The 17,729-nt window shown below is 40.9% G+C and overlaps 2 protein-coding genes across 4 annotated transcripts in view; one reads left to right on the top strand and one right to left on the bottom strand.

The window, feature by feature from the left end:
- Positions 1 to 1,124: 1,124 nt before the first annotated feature.
- LOC134224801 (protein FRG1 homolog) lies at positions 1,125 to 4,823 on the top strand. The gene is made up of 4 exons (XM_062704390.1): positions 1,125 to 1,186; positions 1,482 to 1,559; positions 3,830 to 4,414; positions 4,660 to 4,823. The coding sequence occupies exons 2-4, from the start codon at positions 1,501 to 1,503 to the stop codon at positions 4,805 to 4,807; spliced, it is 792 nt and encodes a 263-aa protein (XP_062560374.1). The 5' UTR covers positions 1,125 to 1,186; positions 1,482 to 1,500; the 3' UTR covers positions 4,808 to 4,823.
- A 41-nt stretch (positions 4,824 to 4,864) lies between these two features.
- LOC134224802 (DCN1-like protein 4) overlaps positions 4,865 to 17,729 on the bottom strand; it is a 32,558-nt gene continuing 19,693 nt past the window's right edge. Inside the window, exons 2-7 of one of the 3 annotated variants that reach the window (XR_009983065.1) lie at positions 15,032 to 15,362; positions 10,280 to 10,377; positions 9,809 to 10,062; positions 9,535 to 9,742; positions 5,821 to 6,026; positions 4,865 to 5,495 (exon numbers count right to left, since the gene is read on the bottom strand). Coding sequence is in view for 2 of the 3 variants with exons in the window: in XM_062704391.1 (XP_062560375.1) it covers positions 5,959 to 6,026; positions 9,535 to 9,742; positions 9,809 to 10,062; positions 10,280 to 10,377; positions 15,032 to 15,132 (729 nt within the window). In the remaining variant the exon portion in view is untranslated. Of the gene's footprint in view, positions 5,496 to 5,549; positions 6,027 to 9,534; positions 9,743 to 9,808; positions 10,063 to 10,279; positions 10,378 to 10,466; positions 10,663 to 15,031; positions 15,363 to 17,729 lie in introns of those variants that run through there. The other 2 variants (XM_062704391.1, XM_062704392.1) reach the window with 2 other exon arrangements.

Genomic DNA, 17,729 nt, shown 5'->3' with positions numbered 1-17,729 from the left:
TCCGTTTTATTCTCTTGACGGTTGGTACCATGCACAGCTGTCTCTCTGCATGGTTGTCGCTCTGCATGGTTTTCGTTATGCGAAGACGTGTTGCTAGATGCGCCACAAAGGGTTACACCTTCAATCTCAACTGCAAGGAAGCGTTTTCATAATATAGTGATTCATTTTTCAAAATAATAAACAACAGGAAATGACTTGTATTACAAAAAAAAACTCATTTTATTAATCGAAGTTCATTATGTTCATTGGTTATGGTTTATGATAATGATTTTATATTGAGTCACAGTTTACAGGAATCATTCAGTAGGAGGTTTAAACATATTTCCACAGACAACTAATTTTATTATTTGCCTGCCCCGTGATTCAATCCGTAAACCCAAAATAAGATCTTCCGCTGCCAGGATTTTTCGCATATTTGAATATCAATATTCCTACTAAATGCAGCGAAAAATATCAATCCTACTGGTGTAAACTGCCGGTCGTAGCAAAATTTCAGAGCCGTCATCTCTGGGAGCAGCAAAATTAACAGCCTCCAGTGAAGATTGGAGCTAGTTCCAGTTAGTTTTCTCACACACTCGTAATCTAAATAAAATAAACGAGAATTATTGTTATTTTTTTGTCATAAAAATGTCTGGATAAAACTACTTACTGCGATTTATGTATTATAAATGTGCAAGAAATGATGATGATCAGAGTGGAAGAGGTCTTGCAGCAAAATGTGGCGAACGAAATAAACACAGATAAAATTGTACTATGCTACAGTGACTGCAATCATGAATGTTCATGGTAGAATGGCAGAATAAAAATCCAGTTTACAAAATTTGTGGTTGGGATTACCATATGGTTCATGTTAGTTGGATCGTTGTCATTCCATAGTAATGCCCACTATATGATGGTCGTTTTTATATGATATCAAGATTACCTTCACAATATGCTGGCATGGTAAAGCTAAACATGTTTATGTTGTTGCATTTACTATAAGATTATTATCAGTGTATCCGCACCACCCAGATAAAAAGTACCCAAAATGGTTAAAAAAAAAATTCCGCCGGAAAGAATTTGACTTGCATTTTTGTCTCAGTGCGTAGTAGATCTGTCAAAGTTGTTGTCACTCATAAAATTGTTTTCGTTTAAAGCAAAAATAAAAACAAAAACATCTGTTGTGAGCTGAAAACCTAAATAAAATAGACCAGTGCATGATGACGTAGGTTGACAGTTCATAGAGCTATTTCACCAGGACAGGTCTCCGGCGAAGCTTCTGATAAAATTGTCTGGCCATTTCATTCGCATGTAGATGTCCTTTGCGATTGATTTCATGCTGAATGCAAAGAATATCACTGAAATACTTGGATCACAGCAATTTTAAACCAAAAATATGATTTTTAATTTTTCCCTCATCAATTTTTCTTTTAACACCTTGTAAACAAGCTCTGTGAACTGTCAAAATAAGTGAGGTTAAGTTAGAATTTGCATTGGTCTATTGTTGCAAATACAAGAAAAATGTCTGAATATAGTGTCGCTAAAAGCAGCAGACTTGTTCTGAAAGGAGAAAAATCAGAGTGAGTTGTCAATATAATGATATTTTAATTTATCTGCCTTGAACATGAGGCTTTCTTAAGAAATGAGCCATTTGAGAGGCATGACCATTTTCCATTCGTATAGGGTAACGGGAGGTAATGTTAATTAATCAATAATTCGATAATAATACATAGTTTTGTAGAGATATTTACCAATGCTTCTTTGAAAAAGTGTATCAAACCGATTTTATTTATAATACGCAAGATTCATGCACTTCTTCAATTGATAAACGCAATAAATCTGCGTGAAAAATTGCTTTGGCTCGGTTTGTTAGCAACCACTTAAGTAGGCAGGCAGTGCAAGAGATTTTTCTTTTGCCCAATAAAGTAGTTTTTGGAATGGACTTATCTATTTTCGCACATTAGATGAACGGATAACAATCACACTATTTTAGCATTCATGTTAAATTCACTTTTTTCATTAGTATAGTGACACAATTAACCAAAACTTGTTTGAACAATATTAGAACACCCGTTGCCAAAATTCGGCTGACTATTTTTACTTGAAGCAGCACATTATAATTGCCTACCTTACGGCTTATACAAACGATTTACAGTGAATAATGCACCAATATTTCATGGGTCGGAAAAGCATCCAACACCAGAGCCGAGATTAGGAAAATTGGCCGAACATAAAGTCCATTTCGCATAAAACTTTTAATGGATTAAATAATAGATTTTGAACCATTATTGTTGTTTTTTAATACTTAGCGTAATAACCAAAAGTAAGAAAGCCGTTTGGTGGCATAATTTCGGTAAAATCTTCAATATATGAATATTTAAATCGATAAATGTGCTCAACCACAGCATAATAGGCTAAGGTTTGAGCCTTATACCCTACTATGAAGCTAACAAAGTGACCACTGACCAGACATCCCGGATTATGCGCTACATTTCCTACAGAAGTTGGGCAGTCTAGAGGGTTTTAGTAAACTAGGAGTATGAAGGTTTAAACAATGTAAAGAATCTGATGGATTTCCGTAAGTAAGAATCTGGACAATCAGAAGGATAAACAAAATTTGAGTTTATTTATCAGACTGAATAACGCAGAAATCATAGGAATCTGAAGCATTTGAATAACCTGGAGGGTCTAGATATCGTGGGAACGTTGAGGGATTTGAATGGTTAGCTCCATTATCTTGAAACAATGGATCAGGGAATGTGTAAAATCTGAAGCATTCTTAAATCTGCAAGGATTCAAAAATCTACAAAGGTTCATAAATCGGGTATCCTACGAAAGGCGATAACCAGATGAGCCGGAATACGAAAGGTGAAACGACACAAAAGCCCGAAACTCGAAAGGCTGAATTGAATTGCGCAGTTTTAACTTGTGCAGACATTTTGAATCATTGTGGCCGTTTGATTTGTTAATTCAGAATATCCGTCTGAATTGAAACAGTATAAAGCAATTCTGATTTTCGTGATTCTCATTTCTATATAAGTTATCTTCTGACTTTAGATCGGCCAGATGCATGCTTTCTTGTTTTTTTTAGACAGGAGACCTGTAGCTCAACGATAAGGCGTATGGCTTTGCACGAAGCATACCTTGCTGAGGCGCCTTTTGTTAATACTCCGTATGTTATATTTCGCCTTTTTAATACATGTGTAAGGAGCTCTGCCTCTCGAGATTCTGCCTTTTGTCATTCCGCCTGTTTTAGGGTCCCCTAAAAATAATGGATTATCAGGGAATATGTAAAATCTACAAAGGTTCATTCATCAACTAATGTGTTTTCAGACTGAACATTCAGCATAAGACAACGGATAGCCGACAATACTCAGTATTTCGGTGAAGAATGTTTCGCTCGCCGAAGAGTTTCCACGACTCTGGTGTGGGAACCGAAGCCTCACTTCATGATACTCAACACGGCCACGGGGTCTCGATTTGTAAAATTCAATGATTTAATAGGGCATTTGTTTTTGCGAAATCGAGTTTTTGCGTCATACTGAGTGTTGTTGGTCGATAGGAGATGAATCTCTTTTGAAACGATTTGATACGCTTTCAAGAAAAATCTGGTCACTTATGCTAACACCGAGAATCGAACTTAGCCATCTTCATCATGGTCTTGGACGGCTCATGCCTTGCCTTACCTTGATTCAAAGTTACTAAACTACAATATACCGTATTCAATAAAGTTGGAATTGCAAATTTAACACTTCGGCATGCGCTTCCTTAAATCGCTAGTTTTGTACAAAATACAACAGCCAGTCGATTGTTAATTATGTATTTTAAAACTGTTCTGTAAACATTACAGAGGTCACAAACGCAAGCACAAAAAACACAAAAAGGACAAAGAATCAAAAAAGGTTCGCCTTGAAGCAGACGAAGACGCTCTAAAGCACGGAGGCTGGTGGAAAGTGTCCAAGACCACGGAAATAACCGGCTCCATCGCTATTCAGTTTGGCAAGCGAGCGTACATTCGCGCCCTGGATAATGGAACATTCACTCTCGGAGCTCCTCATGACGCAGGCGATGGCCCGGACCCGGAGGAGATCTTTACTGCCGTACTGATCAACGAGGAAAAGGTTGCGTTCAAATCTGGCTACGGAAAATATTTGAAAGCTGAAAAGGACGGAATGATCACGGGACGGTCCGATGCGGTGTCGGCTTTAGAGCAGTTCGAGCCGGTATTCGAAGGTCCCAGGATGGCGCTACTAGCCGCGAACGGGTGCTTCGTTTCGGTAGATCCCGAGGATGATGCTGTGGTGGCGATAAAGAAGAAAGTTGGCGACAACGAGGTGTGCGTGGCGAGAAGCTGTGCCACTCGAGAGGAGAAAACAACCAAGGAAGTGGCCGTTGAGGAAGAAGGCGACCTCGATCAGGTCGAAATCAATTATGTGTAAGTAAGCGGATGGGGATCTTCTGGTTGTCTAATATTCGAAGTCCACTTTTCTTTTCAAAGGTCTAACAGCATAAGAAAAAATTAAACCACATTGGAATTTTTCCAAAACATTAGGTAAACAGCTTTCGATCTCATGAGGAATAGTGGTTTCGTTCATTCTACCCTCCTTCCCCTTAACGTGTGTAAACTCTCAAGGCTTTCTTTCCACTAACTTGTTTTTTTGTCTTGTTTTTCTTCGGCAGCAAAAAGTTCCAGAAATTCCAGGACAAAAAACTGCGCGTCAATACCGAAGATAAAGTCGCACTGAAGCGAGCCAAAGACGAAGGTGCGCTCCATGAAGCCCTGTTGGACCGACGCAGCAAGATGAAAGCGGATAGATATTGCAAATAAACGTCTCTCAGCACAATTCAAACGGTTGGCTTATTTTTACGAAAAATAATCCTAGCATAGTTTATTCGACTTTATTGAACCCAGTTGTTGTCGTTTTCTTACTTTATTTCTATTTTCACTTTACAGAGATGATTTTCCTCGTATCACTTTTGTTGTCGTGCCCAACTTCAAAGATGATGTCCAAAATACAGTGGCTTGTACCCTGATGCTTCATAATCATCTTTCGGTTCTGTCCTCAGCCTGTTCGGTTCCCGTTTTTACTCGTTATTGCTCTGCACACTTCTACTTTCTCACTTTTGTTTGTGTTGCTATTTTTCTTCTCTTTATTACCCAGAGTAACATGTATTTCATTTTATATTAGCCATAATGGGAGAGTCCTAAATGATTTTATTATGTAGGTATGTTGATTTAATTTTGGTAATTTATGCTTTATGTTCCTGATGAATAATTTTGCTGTGTATGTTATTTTTTCGAGGAAAGTCCAAACTTTTTATAATGTGTTGGTTTTGGGTAGATTAGTACGTAGTATATTCCGATTTCTGAAATTCTGCTGAGCCTACTCTGAACCGTCAGCTATCTTCTTTCTCAGCTTCTACCATCCCCAGCTCTGCCTATGTTTTCCACGTTGTTTATTTGGTTTTTCATAAAATATAAAGGTTTAAGCCTAAAAACCGGCATAAACGAAAGCCTTGATGACCGAATGAAAGAATAAAATTGAAAACACGTTAAAAAGGAGAACATGTACCATTTTACAGTTCATTATTATTATTATCATTTTTCTTGAGAAACTAAGAAACAAAGTTACAAATTAGACTACGAGAATTAAGGTTTTTAATTTAGTTTCGACTCGAGTTTGAGTGCTTCGTGAACTTGCGACCGGTGACGGATTAGAGGTGGAGGAGACGCTTACTCGACCATGGAACGAACTACTCTATGGAAGGTAAATGTGGATGGTCGCGACTGGCCTTCATTGAATTGAAAAGTGTCCAATAGTTTCGCAAAGAAACGTTTACCTGGCGGCGGCTGGATGCAAGTGAAGAAGCAGTAATTATTGTGTTGTATGTGCATTGGTTGTTGATTTTTTGTTGTATTGTGTGCTGCTGCGAATGGCCATCAAAATCACTGAGATGTCCACATTAGTAATACATTCCTCAGCTAATCGTCGCTTGTGACCGCAGCAGTCTCATCCATTCGACGAATTCATCCAGCATTACAGGCCCTTTAATAAGTAAGAGACATACAAAATGAAAATTTAAGAAATTAATATTCATATGATAAGTACATTTGTGGATGGGTAAATATTGGCCAAAATAAGGGTCATAGCGGTTTGTGTATAGATTTTTTTTTCTATTAATAACATGGTTTATACTGCCGTGAATCGCATATTTGTCCCATCTTTGCTGGGTTTCCTATTCATATGGGACAAATATGCGATTCACGGCAGTATAGTACCTCCCGGTTTTTGGCTGAACACGAAGGGCTGAAAATATGAAAATCTTTACAAGGCTGTAATATCAAAAAGGCCCTTTTGAAATGTTGGTACCGAATTAACTTTTATTGGACATTTTTTAATGCTAGCCTACTCTCATTTGAAGTTAGTAGGGACATAAACGGAATAAACAGCACGTTTTGTAAAAACTGTGTTTCGCATAAAGAACACAGCTGAAAAATATTTTACCATAGCATTCTCTACCAGAATGAAATTATATCCTCAAATCGAGTAACAATAAAGTAGAACAAAATTATTCTTCTTCCAAAGGCATAATCTTTGGTATACGATGTTCAAAAACGGCACTGACCCATCCTACCCCGTGACCTATCTTGCCCCACCTTGTCATATACCACCCCTATTCCTGCTATTAAAAAGGTGATTTTTCCAATTTATGAAAATGAGAACCACCCTAATTTTCATTAGCACCACAATAAGGTCCTTACTATTAGGAACAACTTTGTGGAGTTTTCTTCTAACTCTGCTATTTGTGGCTCAAAATAGCTATTTCCACCTAATTTGGCTCTGTGGACCATTGTGCATTGGTACTTCACGTACCTGAAGGAATAAAATAGACCCCATTTTGCGGTCCTTAGCCTCTTACCTAGCAACTCCTATCCCTACCTCCTCGTGGTGCTGGCCGGGATACGAGCAACCTTAGGGAAGATCGGGTAACCAACCCCGGTGGGAACTATGGTCGTATGGGGACAGGGAAGGGGGGGGGTCTTTGCTCCTCTCCGGATGTGCAAATCTTACTGAGCGTCTGTTCTCCATGTTAGGAGCGGCTCACAACAGTGTCTGTTCTCGATGTTAGGGACGGCTGATCATCGTCCGAGGGCCAGCGAGCGACACTAAATGAAACTGTGCACCACGGTCCACCGGGAATAAGGAGGAATAGTCTTCCGGAAATTTAGGGATTTGGTATCATGCCCTGCAAGCCAGCCTTTAAAAAACCTACGCAACGAATAATCAACAAGAGAGCACGGACCGAACCATCGGCGAAGACCACTGCGACGAAAAGGGACTAGCGATAGGAAACTCGGTTCGTGGAATTGCAAATCTCTCAACTTCATCGGGAGTCACACGCATACTCGCCGATGTGCTCGAGGACCGCGGATTAGGCATCGTAGCGGTGCAGAAGGTTTGTTGGAAGGGATCAATGGTGCGAACGTTTAGAGGTAATCAACAGCTTTCATAGTGATGGACGATATGCAAAGGCGCGTGATCGGGTGGTGGCTGATCAACGAGAGAATGTGCAGTGCAGGTTGAGGATCAAAGGCCGGTTCTTCAACTTCAGCATAATCAACGTCCATAGCCCACACTCGCGTATCGGTACACCTGGAGATCACCACTGCAAAGAGAATCACAAATCGACCACGTTCTGATCGATGGACGGCACTTCTCCGACATTATCGACGTCAGGACATATCGTGGCGCTAACATCGACTCTGACCACTATCTGGTAATGGTTAAACTGCACCCATAACTATCCGTCATCAACAATGTTCAGTACCGACGACCGCCGCGGTACGACCTTGAACGACTGAAGCAACCTCATGTTGCACTGCATCTCGAGCAGGGTTGCCGGAAGAGGGTGAGCTCGATGGGATTCCTCTTGAGGACTGCTGGAATACAGTCAAAGCAGCCATTGACGACGCAACGGAGAACAACGTCGGGTATATGGGACGAAGTCGACGGAACGATTGGTTCGAAAAAGAGTGCAGACAAATTCTGGAGGAGGAGGACGCAGCAGAACGTGGAAAGTTAAAGACGGAAGCGTAGACAGCAGACCCACCTTTTTCAGAAGAAGAAACGCCGCCTGGAAGAAGCGAAGTGCGAAGAGATGGAACAGCTGTGCCGTTCTCAAGAAACACGCAAGTTCTATCAGAAGCTCAACGCATCACGCAAAGGCTTCGTGCCGCGAGCCGAAATGTTCAGTGTCCGAAAAGGAAAAATCGTTTTTCATTGATCTTCCGACGAAGCAAGAAGCTTCTAATTAATCTTTGTACTTGTTTCATACTTTGAATAAATTTTATGGCCATAACATGTCACAATAATTATGAGTTTTACAAAGCAAAAAACGGGTTTGCTAAAGAGTTCTTCTTTATCACTTTTTTACGGGTCTTGAATATATTAATTAGGGGAAAGTGGGGTAAGATGGCCATATGGGGCAAGACAGCCTTAAGTGAGCATTATATTCACATTATTATTACAAGTGATGGTTCACAATAATGTAAAAGGGCTATACAACTGAAAAACGCACTTTGACAACCTCACTTGTTCTTGTAATATTGATTTGAAGATGGTTTAGTTGAAATTCGAATTTTCTTTTAATTTTCTAGTTACATAATTTAACAATTGAAGCCTAAATTACTAATTTTTCAGGACAAATTGATATTTACCGAAGCTTTTATATAACGAATGATTTGTTTATCGGCTTTATCGGTCATTTCTACTCAAAGTATGAGGGAGTAGATAATCGAAAGATAATTGAAAATCATCAGATTGAAAGCCGTTCGCTAGGGCGCGAACAAGTATGAAACGATAGAGGGTGAAAGGGAGAAAGGAAGACCAAGGCAAGAAGATTCACGCTTCGATTGTGTGTTGTTCAATAGATGGTCTTCCTTTCTCCCTTTCACCCTCTATCGTTTCATCACCCTCTATCACCCTCAGAACACAGTGACCTGCCCTAATTCCGCGCAACGCCTAATACCGTGGCTATCATGGACATCGTATTATTTGGTGAAATGTTCAAACATATTATGTTTGAATGGATAAAAAACTGATTCGGATAGGCGGCCCCCACCGAGGGGGTTTGATAAACACTTTGTTCTCGCTCATTTTATGTTGGACACAACATTTTTTTTTCACACAGCTGTGTAAAACAAGTTGAAATGCATTATCAGAACTGGTGCCCCCCGCAATTGGGGCTTTTTAAAAGAAATTTATCATAGGTTGTAGCTTCCCGAATCAGTTCATTATCATAGCAGCTACCAAAAAACGTCTTTCACGGTATGCTACCTATCGAGAGTTTATACAGACATGAATAATGAGAGATTTTCTCATTCTCCTTTGGATTCAAACCCTGTCCGCTATCATCCCTTTTCCGAGCCAATTCTATTCAAAGATAATGCGAAGGATGATTAAAGCAGGCATCATCTACATACTTAAGCCTTAATCTGGGATCTATATTTCTGGGGAATGGTTAATATTAAGACCTGGAAAATTATGTACTTACATGCGCCATCAACATCGTAGTTGTTTAGATCGTTTGAAATAGTACGTGAAAATTCGAGGATATTACACCACTGATCCTTGTTGATCACTTTGTACTTGGACTGCTCCAGAAACTGGGCGAATTGTGCGTAGAGGGGCCAGTGCTTGCCAAGTAGTAACTGCAGCATCGCTTTTGCAGTCTCAATATCCATACTGCGCTGATCTTTATCCTGCCAATTAACGTGCGAATATACATGTCTAATCAGAAGAGAAAAAAAAATACCACAATGACCTACCCTAGCGAAATCGTACGCATATCTGTAGATGGTTTTGAACGCGTTTGGATCGTTCAGGAGATTACGCAGGTAGTCAAGTTTGCACTGTACTTTGCCGGCCGTGTCGCACTGCAAATCCGTCAGTCCTTTCAGCCACTCGCTCTGTGTGAAGAAACCCATTTGACGTGCACCCATTTTATAGGCCAGCACCAGCATTGCCACATTTTCCGGTTCAACGCCAATATCTTCGCAGAACTTCTCCATGCCCTCTGGACCTAGAATGGAAAATACGGTTACATCCACTTAGTGATGATAGCACCTTTTTCGCTTCAAAGTCTAATGTTTATGTACATAGGAATTCCAGCAAACATAGGACCTAACTTTCTGATATTTCAGTAGATCCTTTCCTTTTTAATAGAAAGCAATGAGATAGGATTCTTGAAGGATCGATTTTTTTGATAATCAAATTATTCTTTATCCTTCATCTCTTACCTAACGTATCCGGATCATCGGGCGTTGTGTACTCGTGGAACCAGGTCAGGCATCGTTTTTGACTGAATGCATCGTCTATTTTACTGAACCGCCGAGAGCTGCAACGAAAAAAAAAACACAAACAAAAATAATCAGATTACTCAACTCACTTCTTTATGCTTCTACAGAGAATCAAGTCCAAGTTTACAGTTCTTCGCCCATTCTCCTCTTCGCCCACAGCCAGCTGTCTGGGCCTTATCTCACGCAGCAATACTAATCAACCGATAATTTCAAATGTGTGACGGAGCACAAAGGCTTATCACTACAGGAGGATTGGATTACAAAGAGCCAAAAATGAAATGTCGCGATGCTCTTGCAGTCGAATCTCTTTTGGAAGTGAGTCCTTTTTGTCCACTTACTTTTACTCGTTCAGTTTGTAGTAGACCGAAAATGAGCGCACATGATGAAGGTAGGTGAGTTAGTAGTCTGCGCGTGAGATTTTTCGATCCGGTCGCGAGCGATAGGAAGCTGTTATCCGCAATGTACCACCTTCAGCTAGCTACTCTTTTTTCTTCTGCTGTCTAAAAATATCGTCGATTCTCTTTTCTTTCTGTCGTCATAACATGTTTTCTATCTATTTGGTAGGTTGCCTACCTCCCGCGTGCCATCGTTGCTTTGTCCGCGGAATATGATTCAAGTGGGTGGTTGGGTGCGATGAAGGCATGTAACGAGCGTAATAGCTGCGCGCGCGACACAATGCTCTGCAATGTCATGCCATAGCGTATACCGTCAAATGAGTTGGCTTGGAACACTTCCTATCGGCGTTGCATGAGTCGATTTAAATTTACGAAAATTGATCAAATTTGAACCAATTCTTTGAAATTTTATATAGTGGTCATAATTGGGGGATGTGTTGTACATCTTAGTTTATTTTCCGATGCAATGACAAGAAATCAAAACATTGTTTTCTACGCTTTGTTTACTCACGGTGACTTATCCCAACAATGTTTCATAATTTATTTTACTGATAAAAATAGTCTAGTTCAATCAAATCTGAGGACTTTGGACCACACCTAAATAAAGCATGGGGTTAGGTTAGAAAAAACTGCCCAACCCCTCCAATTTTAGTGATCAAACTTTATTATGGGAGGGATTCAAAATTTCTTCGGAAAAATAATGAACATTTTCAGAACAAATGTTTCGATTTTATCAATTTACTACCCTTTTAATTTAAATTTCCTACCCCCTCCATTATTCAACGACGAACAAGACGAGATTATGATTAGAAATAATGCTGTTCAATGAGAGCTTGAAGTAGCTCGAAGTTTCTCCCTGTCCTGCTCATGCCCATTTGTTGACAAAAAAGAACTACTACCTGGTAGTTGGTCAATTTGGTTGATTTTCTGGAGATCCGGAGCCGGTCAAATTATGTCCTGCGCGCGTTCTCCCGGTCAATCACCATACCGCCATCTTCGTCTGCCACATCGCCATTCAGGTGTTCTCCGTAGTGCTGCCGCTCGTTTGTAAGAAGGTTCCCGTTTATGTCCTTACACATATCAGACTGTGGGACGTGGCCCTTACGTGTACGGTTCAACTTCTCATAGAACTTTCGTGTGTTATTAGCGCGGTACAGTTGCTCCGTCCCTTCACGGTCTCGATCTTCCTGCTGGCGCTTTTTCCTCCGGAAAATCGAGTGTTGTCTGTTCCGCGCCTGTTTATCGTGCCTCGTTCGCCCTCGTGCGGTGTTGCAGCAATCTCCCCATGTTGCATTCTTTTCTTCCACTAACTGCTCACATTCGCCGTCATACCAGTCGTTTCTCTGATCTGGCGGTACCGTGCCAAGTGCAGCGGTTGCGGTGCTACAAATGGCGGATCGAATATCTCTCCAGCCATCTTCAAGAGACGCTGCGCCTAGTTGCTCTTCCGTTGAGAGTGCCACTTCCAGCTGCTGCGCGTATCCTTGGCCTAGTCTACCGTCTTGTAGTCGCTTAATGTTAAGCCGCGGCTTTCGACTTCGACGCGTGTTGTACACCGTGTAGAGTTTTGAGCGCAGGCATACTGCAACGAGGTAGTGGTCGGATTCAATATTCGCACTGCGGTGGTGCCACAGCTTTGGTAGAAGGTAGCCGCTCGATGCCCGCTTTTCCACACTTTCTTTCCTGTCCAGCAAATCTCCTGCAGCGCCACGACGTCAAAGTTGCGGGGATGCAATTCATCGTAGATCATCTTGTCGCAACCTGCGAAACCTAGCGACTTGCTAGCAGTTCCATGTTCCAAGTTTCCAATCGTGATCCTTTATTCGTCGCCTAGGTCTTTGCCGATTATATCAAGTCGTATTATCTCTCATATTGCTCGTAATTATTGGTTTTCCAGGCGCCTTATTGGGCCTGCGTATACCTCCTGTCTCGTCGGAAGGTCGTTTTTGTGTCTCACCTGACACCAGGACTTAGGCTTGTGCGCTTTGAGAGGCACACGGTCGCTTTAGTGGGGCCTAATTTAACAGGGCCCACTGCCAAACCCCACCACATCCTAGGCAAGCCCCACAACTCGCCGATGGCCTAGGGAGGGATCGTCAAGCCCTTGGACATATTCCCTGCTGCCCGAAAACCAGAATATAAGGTATTCTTCCTTTGATTCTTTTTCCTCCTTTCTTCTTTCTTACTTCTTTCTTCCTTCTTCCTGCCATATTTAATCTTATTTATTTCTAACTTCTTTCTTTTTTCCTTTTTCTTCCTCTTTGCTTCATCTTTCCATCTTTTTTCTTTCTTCTTTCCATCTTTTTTCCTCCTTTCCACCTTTTTTCTTCCTTCATTCCACCTTTTTTCTTTCTTATTTCTTCCTTCTTTCTTCTTTCTTATTTCTTCTTCCTTCCTTCCTTCTTTTCATTCCTACTTGCTTACCTATTTTTTCTTCCTTTTTCTTCTTTTTTTTCCTCTTTTCTTCCTTCTCTCTTCCTTATTTCTTCTCTTTCTTCTTTCTCTCTCCTCTCTTTTTTCCTTCCTTTTCGTTTCCTGTTTTTCTGCTTTCTTTCTTTTTACTTTCTTCCTTTTTATTCCTTCTTTACTCCTTGTTTTTTGCATCTCTCTTCCTTTTTTTCCTATTTATTCCTTCTTCTTCATTTCTTCTGATTTTCTTTTCTTGTTTTCCTTCTTTCTTTTTTCTCTCTTTCTTTTTCATTCTTTCTTTTTACTTTTTTCCTCCTTATTTCTTTCTTTGTTCTGCTTTCTGTCTTTTTCCGTTTTTCTGCTTTCTTTCTTCCGTCTTCATTCCTTCTTCTCTCTGCCTCCTTTTTTCCTTATTTCTTCCTACCTTCTTTCTTTTTTCCTTTCTTCCTTCTTTCCTCTCTCTTCCTTCTTTCTTTCTTCCTTCATTCTCCCTTCTTTCTTTCTTCTGCCTTCTTGTTTCCTGTTTTACTTCCTACTTTCTTTTATCTTCTTCATTCTTCTCTTTTTTCCTTCTTTCATTCTTCTTTCTTTCTTCCTTCTTTAATTCTTCTTTCTTTCTTCTTTCTTCCTTATTTCTCTCTTCTTTGCTTCTTATTTCTTCAATCTTTCTTCTTTCTTTCTTCTTTATTCCTTATTTCTCCTTTCTTTGTTCCTCATTTCTTCCATCTTTCATCTCTTATCCTATTACTTGCTTCCTCCTTCTTTCTTCTGTTTTGCTTTATTGTGTCTTCTCTCTTTCTTCTTCCTTCCCCTTTTTCTTCCCTCTTTCTTTCTTCCTTCTTCCATCTTTTTTCCTTTTTCCATCTTCCTTCTTCTTTCTTTCTTTGTTCTTGATTCCTCATCTGTTCTTGTGCATTCTTACTTTATATGTTTCCTCCTTTCTTCTTTCTTCCTTTTCACTTCTTATTTACATCTCACTTCTTACTTCTCCGTTCCTCAGTTCTCACATCACATTTCTCACTTTTAACTTCCCACTTCTCATTTACCTATGCTCACTACTTCCAACTGGCATCTCATTTGTCACTACTCACAACTCCCATCTCATTTATTGTCACACGTTATGACACATATTCGACCTTTTGACCCTTCGACCTTTAGTCCTTTCGGCCTTTTGACCCTTCGACCTTTTGACCTTCGACCTTTTGACACAGATTCCGACCCATGAAAAATTAACCGTATGAATAGCTGGGGTAATACTAAATAAACAAGCACGGGAGTATCTGAGAAGATCAGGGTTTCGACTTTTCGTTTTAATGAGACCAAAGCAAGCGTTTTTCGGGCCAAGGGAAAACCTTTTTTCGTTGGTTATGTTGAGCATCATCTTTCACCGATCAATCTTTTCTCTAGAATTAGCCTTGGCAGATAAACGAAAATCTTGCCTATTAGATGAAAATCCTTTTTCGTTTCATCACTTTTACCACTCACTCACTTTTCGCGAGAATTATCACAGAACAATTACAAAATTGTATGGCCGCGTCGGGATTCGAACCCAGAATAGTAACAATAATAGCTGTGGGGATGCGCTTACTCTAGCCATACCACCACGCTATCTGTATGAAAGCGTTAAGTTATTTGTTTCACATTAGCTACTACCATTTGCATTTATGATGCCACGAAAAGACTCGAATATGAAAGAAAAAGAGCAAACCAATGATTGGCGGCAACCGAAGTGAGCGAAAAATGGTTATCACTCTCCAGGCTGTTTTTCTTTCTCGAAAAGCGATTTCTTCCCGAAAATTTTCGTGACGGAGCATCATGTGCTCCTGAGATTGAGTGAGCATTACGAACCCTGGAGAAGATGAAAGATTCAAAACATAAGAGTACTTACCTTTGACTGGTCTGGTAGGCATTTCTCTGCCTCTTGGACGAGTGCCGGTCGTCTTCACTGGGTCCCATCTCGGCTGCGGACCGACGTTTCCCTCTGGGCATTTGTGTTCTGTCTATTTTGAAGTCTGTTTCGGAGTCGGTGCGCCACTAAAAACTTATATTCTCTGGATTGTTGGGGATAGTTTCTGCGTGTTTTCTCTGCTTCCGCCTGATGCAAGTTGCCTGTTCTTCTTCGGTTTGCGTTTTGATTCAGTCTTATCGATTTCCTCCTTCAACTATATAAGCAAAGAGTGTTTGAATTCCCGAACGTTGTTAACGACGATGTGTGTTTCCTGCGTGTGATATAGCATGTAAAAAAAATGAAAATAAATCAGATGCAATACAATAATTAGGTTTAACCCCCTCCTCCACAGTTGAATAGTATTTTTTTCAAATTATTTATCTACTACAGATATTCTTCGATATAACGTACCCCCGATATAATGTACACTCGATATAGCGCACATTTTTCACACTTCGAAAAATAATTTTATTTTGGGTAGTTATTTCGAAATTTGTGGAGAAATTCCTGTAGGAAACTCTAAATGAGTTCCAGGAAGAATTGCCGAATCAATTAAACAAAAAATCTGATTGAACCCATGAAGGAATTGAAAAACTAACGAAATTTTCGAAACGAATTCGCAAAGTAATTTCTGGATGATTCTAGGAAGAATCACCAATCATAATTTCTGAAGAAATACCTAGATAAATACCCAGAATTCCTTCTGGAATTGTTCCATCTGGAATTTCTCCTGGATTTCATGAAGGAAGCTTGAAGGAGGCTTTCAAGCCCCATAATTTACGTGTTTTGCGGGACTTATGTGGGTTTGGATTTTGTTTTTAGTTCAATTGAAATTGTTAAAATTATTATAAAATTTAGGCGATTTCTTGAAAGATAAATAATTTTAAAATTTAAGTTCAAAATACTTACTGATGATAATATCGCATCAAATTTTATTAAAAATTTAAGTAGTTTTTTCTTTCTTTTCCATGATTGTTGTCAAAAATAGGGCAAAATGCATGGCCCCACCCTAGATTGTTCAGTACAACAAGTCACATTTAAGTTGAATAAAGTCCACTTTAGGTAAAATGAAGTTACTAAACATTGCTTTGGGTAATATGTTTTTACGTGGATTAAGGTAAACTACGTAGTGTTAGAAGAGTCATTTTACATAAAATTGAGTTATTGGGCCAAAGTCAGGGGGGAAGTAAGCCTGTCATCCACGAACAAATCAAGCCTACCTAGGATGTATTATCTGGGCCACGCTGCTGGGAAAAGGCGGGCCACCCTGCTTGGCAAGTGTTTTTATTTATTTATCATCAGACTAAGGCCGGAGTGGTCTGTGCTGCACATAAAAGTCTTCTCCATTCAGCTCGGTCCAAGGCTGCACTTCGCCTTTTTGTTCCCGTCGGATCGTTAATGAGAACCATTTCCACCGGATTACTGTCCGACATTCTGGCTACGTGCCCGGCCCACCGCAGTCTTCCGATTTTCGCGGTGTGAACGATGGATGGTTCTCCCAACAGTTGATGCAACTCGTGGTTCATTCGCCTCCTCCACGTACCATCCACCATCTGCACCCCACCATAGATGGTACGCAACACTTTCCTTTCGAAAACTCCCAGTGCGCGTTGGTCATCCACGAGCATCATCCAGGTCTCGTGTCCGTAGAGAACTACTGGTCTTATAAGCGTTTTGTAGATAGTCAGTTTGGTACGGCGGCGAACTCTATTCTATCGGAGCGTCCTACGGAGTCCAAAGTACGTACGATTTCCAGCCACTATGCGCCTCCGAATTTCTCTGCTGGTATCGTTATCGGCGGTCACCAGTGAGCCCAAGTACACGAATTCTTCAACCACCTCGATTTCGTCATCACCGATAGAAACTCGTGGTGGGTGGCTTACATTGACCTCTCTTGAGCCTCTTCCTATCATGTACTTCGTCTTCGACGTGTTGATGGCTAGTCCAATCCGTTTAGCTTCGCTTTTCAGTCTGATGTAGGCTTCCTCCATCCTCTCAAAGTTACGTGCCATGATATCAATGTCGTCGGCGAAACCAAATAACTGGACGGACTTCGTGAAAATCGTACCACTCGTGTCAATCCCTGCCCTTCGTATTACTCCCTCCAAAGCGATGTTGAATAGCAGACACGAAAGACCATCACCGGGCTGCGAAATGGTGAGTTGACATCCGGGAAGGGGCGCCTAACATAGCTCTGGTCCTCACAAGTTCCAATACTCACGCTTCCACGGGTCTTCCGATGACAATTGACTGCCAGCTAAGGGTTGCGTACTTAGCTGGTAGTGCAGCCTGGGCACTGTTGTCCTTCTGACATCAGCTAGAGTGAGAGGGTGCGTACTGTGGGGTCTGCCTAGGATGTGGTGGGGTTCGACACTGGGCTCTGTTGAACTTCTATAAAAAGCTGCATGTGTCCCCAAGCAGGCCCTATCAAAGCGACCGTGTGCCGCTCAAAGCGCACTAGCCTAGTCCTGGTGTTGGGTGGGACTTTAAACAAATTTGACCCGACTGATCGAGCGTCTGTCCACCAAGGAGGTGCGGCTCCAACAGCGTCTGTTCTGGCATCCAGCGGCTGAGTATGAAATGCTATTCCCGGAAGCTATACCTAAGATGGCAGCCCCATCCCGGTGGATAGGGAACC

The sequence above is a fragment of the Armigeres subalbatus genome, chromosome 3 (genome assembly GCF_024139115.2).
Source record: "Armigeres subalbatus isolate Guangzhou_Male chromosome 3, GZ_Asu_2, whole genome shotgun sequence".
In the NCBI taxonomy this organism is placed as follows: Eukaryota; Metazoa; Arthropoda; class Insecta; order Diptera; family Culicidae; genus Armigeres; species Armigeres subalbatus.
Note: the sequence above shows the minus strand (reverse complement) of the source record. Positions and strands in the feature narration are given on the sequence as shown.

Excerpts from the sequence above, each read along its gene's own strand:
- LOC134224801 (XM_062704390.1), top strand. The coding sequence starts at position 1,501 with ATGTCTGAATATAGTGTCGCTAAAAGCAGCAGACTTGTTCTGAAAGGA. Across the intron at positions 1,560-3,829 it reads CTGAAAGGAGAAAAATCAGA|AGGTCACAAACGCAAGCACA; the intron begins GTGAGTTGTCAA and ends TAAACATTACAG. Across the intron at positions 4,415-4,659 it reads CAGGTCGAAATCAATTATGT|CAAAAAGTTCCAGAAATTCC; the intron begins GTAAGTAAGCGG and ends TTTCTTCGGCAG.